Here is a 15,468-nt window from a genome sequence, read left to right on the forward strand (position 1 = left end):
TTTTGGGTTTGAATCATACAGCTATTGGTAAAATGTCTTAAAAGTATCAGCAATTTTGTCGGCATTAGTATGTATACTACCTTTATTCTCTTTGATAGCATTTATTGTGTATCTCTGACTTTTAAATTTAAATACGAGGCTAGAGTCCTCCTGGCTTTTCTTCACTTCACAGAGCCAACGACTTTTTTGTCTGTTTATGCAAATTCCCGCTCTTGTACTAATTATCTTATTGTATTCGTATTTTTTATTTAGGATTTCCGTAAGCGTATTTAGGTCATTGTTAAGGATGTGTTTTTTCTAGTTGGGTGATATCTTGTTCTAACGAGGTTAGCTGCGAGTTCGAATTCTTATTCATGTTAGATTTAATTTTGATAATTACTCCTCTAATGGTAGTGTTTAGGGCTTCCCATCTTGTAAGATGAGAGGTTTCGTTCTCTTTATTATCTAGTAAATAATGTTTAATCTCAATTACTTTCTTATTTTCAGGAGAGGCTAGCACCTCATCATTAAACCTCCAAAGAGGTTCCTTGAGGTGGGTGGAAGGGTCTGTAAGTGTTAGTGAGATGCACGAATGGTCTGATACAGTTCCTGGTTCAATCTTAGATTGGTCAATTCTGCTAAGCGCATTCCTGGAAATAAAAAAAATCTATACAGGAGTATAAATTATGAGGAAAGGAGTAAAATGTGTATTCCCTCTAAGTCGGATTCTGAAGCCTCCACACATCTAACATGTTAAATCTATTGCGGTGGTGCTTTAGGGCTTTGTGTGATTTGTTTGGTTTGAATTTGCAGGATGAGTTCCTATCTGTGTTTGGATCTAGAGGGAGGTTAAAATCACCCGCTACAACTGACACTTCCGAGTCTGGAATCAGTTTAATATTGTCTTCTAAGTCCTTCCAAAAGTCTGTGTCATCAGTCCTGGGGGCGTAAATATTAGATACAAAAAATTCATCATTTTCATTTTGTAATTTAGCGATAATCAATCTCCCTTGATTATCTGTGGAGTGTGCTATTATGTTTATTCTGGATTTTTTTTAGATCAAAGTTATGACCTTGTTCTTCTTCCCTTTAACGCCTGAGCAGAGTACCTCGGTGAATTGATTGCCCTTAAGCGTGTCTGCAAGCGTTACTTCTAATTTGGTCTCCTAGAGGAGGATAATGTCCGCCCTCTGCTTATGGATATAATCCAGAATCTTTTTCCTCCTGACCGGATGGTTAAGTCCCTTTACATTCAGAGAGACAATTTTGATGTGGTCATTTTTGAGTAATCATATGTACCTGATAGGTGTCTTTGCAGATTTTTGATCCTCGAGCCTGTAGGGTGTAAGTACCCCCTTGGCCGCTGAGCAAGCTAGTGTAGAGACAAGAAAGATGGGGAAAGAAGGAGAGGAGAAAGGAAAAGAAGGAGAAAAAGCAGACGCCGAAAAGAAACAGTACGACGTGAAAGATAATAATTGGAGAATTAAATGATGAAAAGGAACCTAAAGTTAACAAACTTTGTAGAACAATGCTAAACCCCACCCCATCCCCTCCCTCGATTACTCCCCACCACCTCCCTCTAAGAACAGTGAACGTGACGACAACAAGAAAGGATGACTCCTTCTCCGGGACATAAATGTTGCTTCTGATTTGTATGTCCAACCTTAACATATGTATTACAAACACGGAATACATATAACTTACATATAACTTAGTCACAATTTAATTAGCAATCAGAAACTCAACTAGGCTTTACTGTAGTGTTTCCGCTCAGCTCTACCGCTCCGTCCTAATGTAATACTCTACTAAATCTAAACCTGGTGTATTTCTTCCCAAAGGGTCTGGTGCAAGATCCTTGAGCTGTATGTCTCATTGTCTTAGCATGATACTACCAAAGCATGCTTCTATAATGCACTATACCACATTGTATATGGTATGCTTTAGCCTATGATGCATCTATGCTATATCTACAATGTGATGTATCTATGCTATTTTATATCTATGCTATTATCTTGCATAGTCTACAAACACATAACATATAATATCACTTATAATATCATGAAACATATGCTATTCTATTGATTGCTGTTATGGTTCGTGTAGGGTAGACAAAGGACAACAGTGATTTATACAACCATAGGTCATGTGTCGGAGTCAGTGTTGCTCCTTCGCGGTAGGATCTTTAGGTGTAGAAGTATTCATTGTGTGTTCTTCGAAGCTATCCCCAAAAATTTTCAGGGCTGCACCATCATTGAAAAGATGAGGAGAACCATTGGCCACCACCCTATTTCTTGCTGGAGCTGCAAATGAGTGTTGCACGCCCAGTTCTCTCATTCTTGATCAAAGAGCTAAAAAGCTTTTCCTTGCATCGACTGTGGCCTTTGAGTAGTCTTGGGAAATGAAAATCTTGTTTTTGTTCCAGAGCAGGTGATTTTGTTTCCTCATGTATGCAAGTGTTTGCTCGACATGTTGGTATCGCAGCTGTTTGCAGACAATCGGCCTGGGTTGTGTTTGGTTAGGATGTTTCCTTGTAGGAACTCTGTGTGCTCTGTCGAACTCCAAAGGCTTGTCAAAAGGTAACTTTGTCGTTTGTGGTAACCATCTTTCTAAGAATGTGATGCATGACCCTTCATCATCCTCACTTCCTCACAGAATCCAAAAATACGGATATTACCATTCGTATTTCTGTCTTCTAACTCCGCCATCTGTTTGGAAAATGACCCAGCAATTTGAGCTAGGTTTGATACTGACACTTTTATAGAGATCATTGTGTCTTCGAGTTGACCTACTCTATTTTTAATCTCTGTAATTCTGCTGTTAGCATCTTTTATATCTTTGCGTATAGCTGAGATTTCTACTTGCATAGCGCCAGTATTTTCTTTGGTCGATTTAGCTAGCTCATGTACTTCACCTATTTTCATCAGGATAGTCTACATTGTTGAGTTTATGTCCTAATTAGATTTGATTGGTGAGTCCGGGCTCCTTGGATCTGCTTTAATCTTTTTCAGGTTAGATTTTGATTCTTTCTCGGCCATTTTGAGCTTAGTGTAGCTGTTTGTGGTTATGTTTTTCATGCGCTGTGTGGATCAGTATGTAATCGGTTGTATTGCTTGCATCCTTACTGAGATTAGTTACGTTACTCGTAATAAGCTGCCAATGGGCTGCTTATCATGAGAACCGTAACTCAGAGTTTTGTCGGCTCTGGAGCACTGATGTGCTAATGTACAATTGATGTACTGACAAGACCGTCTTACTGATACGATGTCGTTGCACTGTAGTGTTAGAAGTTGAGACTTAGAGCCTTATTACTTGCTGTTGGAGCAGTTGCCCAGGTTGTGAACGATTAGCTCTGTAGATATTAAAAACAGGGATTTGTTAATAAAGAACAACTTATTCGGCAGCTGCCATCTTAGAGTCAGGCACAAAGCTCATTCAGATCTACAGCAAAGATCCCCGTTCTAGTGCTTTCTTGTTATATAAAACAAAGTCACATAAAGCACAGCATTTTATGTGCAACATCCACCCCTCTGCCAGTATAGTTGTTTAGAGGCTTTTTTTTGGTACGGTTAGTTTGTAGGGTATCTTCATATTAACTTTAGACAGGTCTCTATTTTAAGGTCAGGCATTTACACATGTCACACATTACTTCGCTATCAGAAACATACAAGTTGTCGCAATGTCTCTCTTCTCTAATAGGGTTATGTAAATTGATGCTTACTGTATGCTGTCTTCCCTGTAGCCATGTGCCGGTGAGCCTGATTTATTTTTTTGGAAAGGCCGATGTATCACAAAATGGCCACCACAGGCCATGTGGCAGGAAGCGTAATGGTGCTCACTCTGTCCGTTGCTGCACTGTACTTATTCTTCAATCTACCACTTGGCTAGCTTTACTCTTGTTGGATGGCCGTCAGTGCCCTCATCAGGCACAGATCAAAATGAGCTGACTGCTCCATGGCCCCTCCGCTCATTCATCCGGCTCCGCGCAGTCTGTCCAGGCTGAGAGCGCGATTGCCTACCACATCGCACCCCGTTGTAGGAAAAAGTGAAGCTCGGTGTGTGGAGATGCCGATAGCTCTATGTTGGGTGGACGGAGGAGCCTGTAGATGTTATCTAGGTGAGCGTAAGGTTGTGCTGTATGAAGGGTGAGGGTTGTAAGGCTGCAGGCTGCAAGGCTGCAATCACCTTCTGTATTTCGCTAGCAAAGTGACGGCTCTTCTGCTCTCCAAAAACACTGCCAGTCCTCCAGGCTTCCCTCCCAGCGACGCGGCACTTGGTGGTCGAGGGTGAGGATGGGGTTGATAGGCGCTGGTAATCCTTGTTCTTTTTGTGTGCACTCCGCATTCCCTGGCCCGATAACAGCAGAACGCCGCATTCTTACTTCTCATGCCCGATTGAGTTTCGAGGTTCATGGAGGTATTGAGGAGCCTTAACGTGCTCTCTACATGCCGTATTAAGTATCCCAGGTTGCTGCAGGACAATGGAATATTCTGATAAGTGTCCCGTCAAGTCGGAGCTAAAAGCTCACGCCCCATCTCCCCTGCTCCCCAAGCCACTCCAAGCCTATTTCAAAGATTCCTGCAACATGGAGGAATTGAACATTCCAAGAGTTGGTGATATCATCCACAACCCAACGGGCTTTTGGAACGCATGAACATGGTGTTGAACAATGGTGTGCACTTGGCTAATGCCAGCAAGTCTCTGGTGCAGAACGCGGGGCATCCTATGCTCTGGTTTTTGCAGCACTACTCTGCAATCTTCTACCAAAGTGTCACCTTTTGAGTTGTTAAGAGGCAGGAAGCTTTCTGCAAAAATATGTCCGAGTTGGATGTCCAGGTGGGTGAAGATAAATGTCTTGGAAGGTGTGGAGGATTTTTCAAGGTTGAATGTTGGTAAAGCTCAAGAACGACAAAAGGAATATTTTGACACAAGAAAAAGGGTGGTTGTTCAAAAAATCAGAGTCGGAGATGTAACGCGGAATACAATTTCAACTCACAGTAAGAAGGGTTGTATGAAGTATTTTGAACCGTTTGTTGTAGACAAAATTGGTGGTAATGCTACAAGGGTGAACAACAAGAATTGGCTGAACATCACCAGGGTGGTGAAATTGAAAAAATCAGCATGGTAGGTTGTGGTGAGAGTACAGAGAATGTCAGTGTTGGTTTGGCGTCCAAGTAATGAGGAGGTCCTTGTTGGGCCTCAAAGGAGTAACCAACATTGTGATGTTCCAATAAGATTTTGCTGATCCTATTTCATGGTTCTCCTTGCTTGTCTTCTGTATTAACTTGCTCAAATGTTTTGTATTTACATCTTGTCATAAATTAGTGAGTCTAGCCTATAATGACTCATTTGTTTTCATTGTTACACATTTCTCTAGTATAAGTTTTGTTGTTTTTTTTTTCTCTTTTTTTATATAGTGTTCTTGTTTTCCTTTATTCTTCATATGTTGCTTATATCTTTATTTTTTATAAATGAGAGGGAAGAGATAATGTAATGGGGAGGGCTAGGTAGACGTTCCAATCACCCAGAAGAACTTGTAGAACCTTTGTGCGGTTCCATTCCTTGTTGAAATGCCCTTGTTTGACACTTGAGTTGCTGCAAAGTCGCTGGATTGTTCACACTGTTGCGCAGTACGTACATGTAAACAATAAATCTCAACTGGGTCTTAAGTATATTTGTAGTAACTTACTATATAGTCCTTTGCTTTGCTGACCTGGCTGAATGGCTGATCACTCACTGATTTGTATTTGATGTGTAGTTTGCTAAACCTAATCCCTAATCCATGTAACATGACTAAGAAATACAGAATTGCACAATGTCACTTTTTCATCTTTCATGTTGGTCTCCTAGGAGTTTGCAGGAGAAGGCCTTCGAACATTGGTCCTTGCATATAGAGATCTAGAGGAAGACTATTTTAAGGGATGGTTCAAAAGGCATAAGGAAGCGAGCACTGCTTTAAACAACAGAGATGAGGCACTTTCTGCAGTGTATGAAGAGATTGAAAGGGATATGATGGTAAGTCAATATAAAACAAGCTTTCATGTGACTTCACTGCTGTCATACATAATATGCCAGTTTCAATACAACCTTCGATCCTTTCATCTCATCCCTATCTATATCATAGCATCTGAAATAAATGTCTCTGGGCAATATATGAGATAACAGTTTCATTGAGTTAGCACCTATATATTTTTAGTGACTTATTATTTTATTGAACAACCTCATTCAATGTGTAGCAGTGAGTTTCATATTAAAAGCAACAGTTAACAGGAACCGAATAAAAACTAAATCATGAAAACAGGACAAAACTTGTCTTTGCCTCTAGCATAACAAAGAGAGGCAGGACTCAATTCACCAAACACTTTTCTTTGAGAAAACATAATTTATTCTTGATGAAGAACTCAGTAGTGACCTCCGAGGAGGAAGGAAGACAATTCATGCCAGACGATACCTTAAGAAGGTGGTATCATCTTTATACAGGACCTAAGCCCTTATTGGGGTTGCGTATGTGGTGAAATATCTCAGTCTTCAATGGAGGCCATGAATTTGGTTTTAGCCTGCTGCCTAGCATATATGGGACCCATAGTTACCACGTCTTGTCGCAAACCTTTTTACTAGACTTAACAATGTTAAATCTAATTTAATCGAATATGTTCTTACAGGGACACCATCACAGTTATAACTGTAGCAGTCTAGACTATTGTGAACCATGTGGTCACATTGTGGTACATGACATTTCTCTCACTAGAAAGAACTAGGTAAGGAAACACAACGTAAAAACGTGTATGCTTACGGCAAGCTCTGAAAATTAATCCTCATAACTATGGAATTAATTAATTTCAACATGATGTAGATGAGGGGTCGGTCAAAACTAGGGAGGGATAGAAGAAAACCCAATTGCCAGGGATTAAGAGGAATTAAAAAGAGAGCAAGTATCTCAAAACGAAAAGGTCCAGAATGAAAGAATACTCTTCTACGTCTTTGATTTATGTTTTGATTATCCTATTCCAATCAAGAGTCACAAAATGAAGGAAATATCCCACTTGCCTGGCATTACAAATAGTTAAGAAGGGAGTAAATATCACAAAACAAAAAGATCCCAGAAAGGAAGATTAATCTTACCCGGTGCAGTACTCTATGGGTAAAAACCTGATCGGTGATTAAGCTCAAAAGGTCTATTCCAGTGTGAAGAAAGGTAAAGCCTTCTGATTCCAAAAAGTGTAATGTCAAGATGGGCTTAAAACTAAAGAGGCATGCTGATTACAAACCTACTAGAAATTGCACAGGTACATCTACAAACAACAAGGGAAAGGGCTGGCAGATGTAGAGAATTGGGGGTGGCTACGTGATCGTATTGACTTAAATTCTCAAGAAGTCAAAATTACCCCTATGTTTCCCCCAAGGCTAGCCTTCACTCCTTGAATCGGTCTTGTATTCAAGATCTATTAGTTACTGTAGCACAGTTCAGGAGTTTATGGCCTATATATATTAAACTGCTATAATTCCAAACCAGAAACATAGAAAATTTGAATCTTCTGTAGTTAGATTTAATTTAATTGCTGCACCAAACCTGGTACTCTACTCATTTCAGCTGCCACTTTGGAGAAACGCTATTCTATTGAAAGAGTAGGTGTATGAAATTGGTTTATTATGAGGGTGCATTGTTTTCAGCCTTTATTTTTTGTGACTATTTCCCAGTATAACATTTTCTTTGCAAATTCTGAAAATCTGGGCTCGTTAGTGTTTATGCATTTTGGTGCCACATGGCCTTGCACACATCAGTGTCTTCTAGTGCTTACAGTAGTTGAACCATCTAACAACAAGTGATATACATAACACGTTTTACTTGCTTACTTTTTTATTAGGTATATCATTGCTGTAGTGGTTCCATAGGAGAGCTATGCAAGTTGATATTCTCCAGTATTAGGGGTGTCTTTCATAGATTCACATGCCTGAATCATTCCCCATCGTCGGAGTGGGAGCCCACGGTACATAAAAAAGTAGTAAAATATACCCTTAGTACATAATAAATAACAATATACCCAACCAGGAAGTAAAGTAGCCCCAGCTACAGTAAATAAAACTTCCACATTAGAACCTATCCAGGTCATTATGTATGGACCAAACTGCAGACAATCAGGCCACAGCTCCCACCAGAATGCTCTCCCCAGAGACCCAGGCTCTCAGATTTTTTACCGCACGTCGTGTGATAGGGAGTCCCTCTGAGCTCTGCTCATTTCTTCTCTTTGGTCAAGTTTCTTTCTTCTACAATGTCTACTTCTAAGTCCCTGTTCAGGGCCTGTGACTCGTGTGGAAAAGCGAGACTGTTTAAAGAAGATCCACACACTCGCTGCATCTACTGTTTGTACCCTGACCATCAGGCTAAGGAGTGTAAAATTTGTCGCAAATTTCCTCCTAAAACCCTCAGGGACAGAGAGGGTCGCCTGCTGCTGTGGCTGCAGCGGATAAAAGACAAGGATGAGCCACTTTCTGAGGTAGGAAGTTTCGCCTCAGAGTCTACTAAGGGGTCAAAGAAAAGGAGGGCTGAGAGTGCTGTGCCTACTCCTAAAGCTAAGGTGGCGAAACACTAGATCGCCCCACAGGCTGGGGAGCCTTCTACTTCTAAAGCTCAGAAATCCTCAGAGAAGTCTGTTAAGCTTCCAAGCTTAAAAAGAACGGAGTCTTTGGTGTCTCCTGTGAGACCTGTAACTAAGGCACCAACAACGCTGCCGATTTCCAGTCAGGCTGCCTCTGCCATGACTTCTACTTTGACTTTCTCCTCACCAAAATCGACTATGGTGATGTCCTCAGCCTCCTCTCCAACTTTTGTTCATGTTCAGATTCGTCCCATCTCGTCGACGAAGATTATCACACCTCTCGTCAACGATCAGACATCGACGAAAATGAAACAGTCGACGAAGAAACCCTCGTCGTCGTCGACGGCTGCTCCGTCGACGAAGAAGACCTTGCCGTCGTCGACGCCATCGTCGACGAAGATATCGTCGACTGACCCATCGACGACAAAAAAGACCCCGTCGACGGACGCGTCGACGAGAGCGTCGTCGACGAAGGTGAAGATTGTCTCGTCGACGGCCCCGTCGACGATGAAGACTGCTCCGTCGACGGTTCCCTCGTCGACGACGAAATCCACCACGTCGACGAAAATAACACCGCCTCTGAAATTGAAAGAGCCATTGTCTTCAACGTCCAAAGCGATGACACAGGGCTCGGATTTACCGCAATTACAAGACAATCCACCCACACCAAAATTGTCGTCTTGTACAGACCTGCAAGTATGGTCAGCAAGAAGCACTGCCATACCTCTTCCATCTCCAGCCACAACTGCAGCTTTATTGCAAAAGAGGTCATCTCAATCCACGCCATTGTCGCCACTCCAAATGCCAGACAGGCTATTAGATTCTGAGGAAGAATCTGGTGATGACATGTTCCAAGCGGCTGAGAGTCCTTCTGACTTACTGATACAGGTTAAAGATCAAGAGGAAGAGGAACAGCAAATTCAGGCACCTACATTGGTGAACACACCTGCGCCAGGGATGCAGATGCCAATGGAACTTTTTGAGAATCTGCAATATATGCTGAGCGATTATTATCGCCGCTTCCCACCTTCGGAGTCGGGCGAATCTCATATTATCTCCCCACAGCCTCAAGTGAGTCAAGGTGCAAGGGCTGGTAGGTCAGAAGAGGCACAGAATACCCGACCTACCACACCATTATCCCACCACCAACAGGAGGATGACAATTCTGATGAGGACACCCATGAGGAAGGGGAATTGAATAAATCGGACTCGTCGGAGTATGAAGACTATCAGGCAGATACGCCATCCCCAGATGAACAACCAAAGGCTGAGTCACCACCGGTGGATATAGCGAACTTCCATAGAATTATGGACAAGGCTACTAAAAGATTTTTAATTTCAATGGAAGCAAAGCAAGATGAATGCTTTCTGTACGATTTTAAGACTTTATCTCAGAAGCAAAGTTGGTCTATTCCCATTATAGACTTTATCTGGAAGGAGGGGCTTAAGATAATGGCCACGCCAAACTCTTCTCCTGCGGTATTGCCGCGAGTAGACAAGAAATATAGGGCGCCCGCCTCTTCACCTGCTTGTCTCATCGGCCAGGCAAAAACGGACTCAGTCATTGCGCAGGCAGCTCAAAAGAGGGCTAGGAAACCCTCAACTCAGATCTCCATTCCAACGGACAGAGACGGAAGACACCTCGAAACCATTGGTAAAAAGGTATCTACTATTGCGGCCACCACTGTTAGAGCTGCTAATTCGTTAGCAATTCTCGGTAGATATGACAGACAAATGTGGTCTGACATATCGCCATACATCCAGAAACTGCCTGAGCCAGACCGCTCTGAGGCCACCAAGATTTTACAAGAAGGCGAATGTGCTTCGTCTGAAATTATCGACGCAGCAGTGGACGTGGCGGCCACAGGATTTAGACAATTAGCAGGAGCTGCAGTGCTCAGAAGAGAGGGATGGTTAAAATCTACGTCCTTTAGACAAGAAGTACAAGCCAAGGTTTTAAATATGGCTTATGACGGCGAATTCCTTTTTGGCACACATGTGGACGAAGCCTTACAGTCCATTAAGAAGGATACGGAAACCGCACGTTCATTAGGTACTCTGCAGTACCGTAAATCTCCCTTTCGTGGTGCAAAAGGAAGGGGTAACTTCTCCAGCAGAGGAGGTTATTACCAGCAACGCCCATATTCGAACAACCAAAGCAACCAAAGGTCCCAGCCTTACAAACAACAACCTTATGGCCAAAGACGGAGTAATTATACACAGTCCCGAGGTAAAACTACCTATCGGGGTAGAGACAACGCCAACAAGAAGTGAGAAAAGCGTCCTGCCGCCACTTTGCCTACGCCAGCCACAAATTGGAGGAAGAATATCCCTGCATTACTCTCAATGGTCCAATATTACAACAGACAGATGGGTCTTGGATGTAATCTCAAAAGGTCACATATTGGAATTTGTAAAGACCCCTCCAAATTCGCCCCCAAAAGGACCACCCCCAGCACATCTCAGGGAGCTGTTCGTCCAAATCAATGCAATGATTCGGAAAGGGGCAATCGAGAAAGTACCACAACATCAGAGAGGAAAAGGATTTTACTCTCGTTTTTTCTTGATACGCAAGAAATCGGGGGAATGGCGCCCCATCCTCGATTTGCGTGCCCTCAACAAATTTATCAAGAAGTTGACTTTCAGAATGTTGTCACTCCAAGAGATCCTCCAGTTTCTGACGGAAGGCGACCACATGGCAACCCTGGACCTTCAGGATGCTTACTTCCACGTACCCATCTTCCCCAGGCACAGGAAGTTCCTAAGATTCAGAGTGGCTGGCAGGGACTTTCAGTTCAAGGTCCTTCCCTTCGGGCTACGTTCAGCCCCGAGGGTATTCACAAAGATGTTGGCACCGGTGGCGGCCCACTTACGGTTGCAGGGTGTCCAGATTTACCCATATCTGGACGACTGCCTTATCAAGGCCAATTCCTATGCCACCGCAAGCAGTCATATCCAGATATGCCTTTGCCTGTTTCAAAAGTTAGGTTTCTCAATAAACTTCAAAAAATCGGACCTGACACCGTCTCAGAGGACGTCTTTCCTGGGAGCGACTCTGGATTCCAAAAAAGCTCATGTCTTCATTTCAAACGAAAGACAAGCAAAGATCCAGGAACTGGCGAGGGCACTCCTCAGAAAAAAGTGCGTTTCAGTTCGAAGATTCAAGTCTTTCCTAGGGATGTTGTCATCGTGCATCCTACTATTCCCAAACTGTCGTCTGAGGATGAGACCACTACAAGAAGAACTCGGCCACCAATGGGTGCAAATATCCGGTTCCTTCGAAGATGTCATCGTCTTAACGCCTCGAATGAAACAAGCAATTCTGTGGTGGACTCAAGAACGCAACCTGCAAGTAGGCTGCGCCTTTCTAGCAGAAGTCCCCAGTTTCATCGTAACCACGGATGCCTCGCTGGAAGGTTGGGGCGCTCACCTTCAAGGGATGACAATCAGTGGCAAATGGAACACACAGCAAAAGACATGGCACATCAATTTATTGGAGCTGAGGGCCATTTTCCTCGCACTCAAATCATTTCAAGCGACTCTGTCAAACTCGTCCGTGTTGATCCGAACAGACAACACGACGAGCATGCATTACCTGAACAAACAGGGGGGCACAAGATCAGCCCGTTTGTCTCAGGAAGCTCAAGAAATCTGGAATTGGGCCCTGGCACACAACATCAACTTGGCAGCAGTGCATGTCCCGGGAGTAGCCAATGTACTAGCAGATTCCCTAAGCAGATCCAAATGCAGCACTCACGAGTGGGAGCTGCATCAGCCGGCACTGGATCAAATTTTCCAGAGATGGGGTTGCCCCGATCTAGATCTATTCGCGACCTACCACAACAAGAAATGCATCCATTTCGCGAGCGGGATTCCCCACAAGGAATCTTGCGGGGACGCTCTCTCAATGAACTGGGAACAAATCTTTGCCTACGCCTTCCCTCCGATTCCTCTAATTCCCAAGGTCATCAAGAAAATGAGGAGACAACCGCGTCGTATGATTCTAATTGCTCCACGGTGGCCCAGACAATACTGGTTCACACAGCTTCTTCTCCTCTCAGAGTGCGAACCAGTTCAGCTGCCTCAAATTCCGGATCTTCTGACAATTCAGGACGGCAAAATATATCATCCAGACCCTCATTCTCTAAAATTGTCAGCTTGGCTCCTCAACACCATGAGTTCGCACATTTGAACATTCCTCAGGACTGTCAGGAAGTCCTGAACAATGCTAGGGCACCTTCTACGAACAGAACTTACAGGCTTAAATGGAAGCGTTTTTGTGCTTGGTGCAAGACTATGGGTTTACATCCTATACATGCTGAACCAGACAAAATTTTGCCCTTCTTTTTACATCTTGCTAAATCGGGCTTGGCGCACTCTACACTTAAAGTGTTTTTAGCGGCCATATCCAGATACCGACAGGACGGTAAGAATTCACTATATTCCTCAAGAATTATCCAACAATTCTTTAAAGGTTTATTCCGCATGTTTCCACCAGTACGTAGGCCACCTCCATCCTGGCACTTGAATATTGTGTTAGCTCAACTCATGCGCCATCCTTTTGAGCCAATTCATAAAGTTGATCTAAAATTCATCACCTGGAAAGTTGCTTTACTACTGGCATTGACATCTGCCAGAAGGGTCAGTGACATACAGGCGTTTACATCTAAACCACCTTTCTTGCAATTCACAAATGATTCGGTGATACTGCGCACCAACCCGAAGTACATGCCCAAAGTACCATCGGATTTCCACCTGAATGAGCCAGTCATACTTAAAACGTTTTTTCCAAATCCGCAGACACCAGCGGAACGAACTCTACACTCGCTGGATATCAAACGGTGTCTTAAATTCTATCTTTCCAGGACAGCTGCCATCAGGAAGACTGATCAGCTATTTGTTGCACATGGCAAACCACGACAAGGCAGTGCAGTGACAAAACAAACTATCGCTAGATGGGTCTCTTCAGCGATAGGGCTCTGCCATCAACAGGCAGGTAAACCCTTACAGACCTTGCCCAGAGCACATTCTACGAGAGCAGTCGCTTCTTCGACTGCTTTGTTTGCTGGTGTGCCTCTCCTGCATATCTGCAGAGCTGCAACTTGGTCCAGCAGGCACACATTCACGAGGCATTACTGTCTGGATTCTTCGAGCGATACCGATGCCTCGGTGGGAAGAGCAGTCCTGCGTAATCTTTTCCAATAAGGTGAGCCTCTGCTATTTCTCTCCCACCTCCTCTTGCTCTTTTGACGCCTATTGTGTTATTGCTTTGCATTGTGTTTTTCTTGCATTACTGCTATGTGCCTTGGCGTCCAAGAGCTATGTATATGTTATTGCAATTACTGCTCACTACTCTGATTCAGGCATGTGAATCTATGAAAGACACCCCTAATACTGGAGAAGAACAATAGTTACTTACCTGTAATCTGTGGTTCTCCAGTATTGGTGTCTTTCATAGATTCACATGCACCCACCCGCCTCCCCTCAGAGGCTCACTCAGGCTGTTTTATCTATACTTTACTCCGGTACACTCCGGTGCTACAAAATCTGAGAGCCTGGGTCTCTGGGGAGAGCATTCTGGTGGGAGCTGTGGCCTGATTGGCTGCAGTTTGGTCCATACATAATGACCTGGATAGGTTCTAATGTGGAAGTTTTATTTACTGTAGCTGGGGCTACTTTACCTCCTGGTTGGGTATATTGTTATTTATTATGTACTAAGGGTATATTTTACTACTTTTTTATGTACCGTGGGCTCCCACTCCGACGACGGGGAATGATTCAGGCATGTGAATCTATGAAAGACACCAATACTGGAGAACCACAGATTACAGGTAAGTAACTATTGTTCATTTTCATCAACTTTTGCCTGGCGTACATTAAACACACAGTAGAAGGCCTCCTGAGGCGCCAACGAGACAGATGTGGAGGTAAGGTACAAAGCACTTGGATGACTCTATAGTATTCGGAAGACCTGTAGGCATGTTAACCCAAGCCTCGCACAAACAGAAAGCCAGCCAACGGATGAATGAACGTATGATGGAACAATGCATGTGTCTTTACCATGCATGCCTTTACCACAAAAGTTTTTACCACACATATGCCTTTATCATGCATGGCTTTACAATGTAAATTGATACTTGTATAGCGCACTACTCACCCGCAAGGGTCTCAAGGCGCTTGTACGAATACCGCTGTGGAACCCATCCTGAGTTTCCCTGTGTGAGGCGTCCACTCCTGGGCACTCCCAAGGTGGAGGCCAGGCATCCTTAGCGTTGTGGGGGCCATTGTGGAGATTAAGCAAGCTATTGCCCAGAGTGCAGAGTGGGACTCCATGATTGGAATAGGCACGAGGCGAGAATTATCAGGTCTGTGGAATTTTGAGCCCAAGACCCACCAAGGCGGGGAATAAACCCTGGTCCTGGGCTAGACCTCTGCATCAGGGTCTGCCGCTCTAACCATTGAGCCACACTTCTCCACAATGGAAATCAATGTTTTTTTACAGGGAAGGATGCATTAATTATATGTATATATATGTATAGATATGTATGTGTGTGTCTACATATATATTCCCTCATACTTATATATACACACATATATACACACACATACTTACCTGTCACATACTTACATTTTCATTGTAAAGGCACACATGCTTAAGACATGTGTGTTAGAAAATTATCAGGTAATTGTAAACCCTATACATATATATTTATATTAGTTTTATATATATATATATGTATATGTATATATGTATATATATAATACATATTCACTGAAAAAAACTAAGGTTACAGGGATGTTATAGTTAGGCATTGATTTCACTCGCACAAAACCATAGAAATTCAGCAGTTATAGTTGCTTAGAACTTTCGCCCCTGCAATGCACTGTTTATGTC

General features: G+C 43.2%; 1 protein-coding gene across 1 annotated transcript in view; it reads left to right on the forward strand.

Annotated features, from left to right (window-relative positions):
• The window catches only part of ATP8B4 (ATPase phospholipid transporting 8B4 (putative)), a 3,619,152-nt gene that overhangs the window by 2,418,857 nt on the left and 1,184,827 nt on the right, over positions 1–15,468 (forward strand). The window contains exon 17 of the mRNA XM_086958264.1: positions 5,827–5,991. Within this exon, the coding sequence (XP_086814390.1) occupies positions 5,827–5,991 (165 nt within the window). The remainder of the gene's footprint in view (positions 1–5,826; positions 5,992–15,468) is intronic.

Source organism: Lissotriton vulgaris, chromosome 2_1 (assembly GCF_964263255.1).
Source record: "Lissotriton vulgaris chromosome 2_1, aLisVul1.2, whole genome shotgun sequence".
Taxonomy (NCBI): domain Eukaryota; kingdom Metazoa; phylum Chordata; class Amphibia; order Caudata; family Salamandridae; genus Lissotriton; species Lissotriton vulgaris.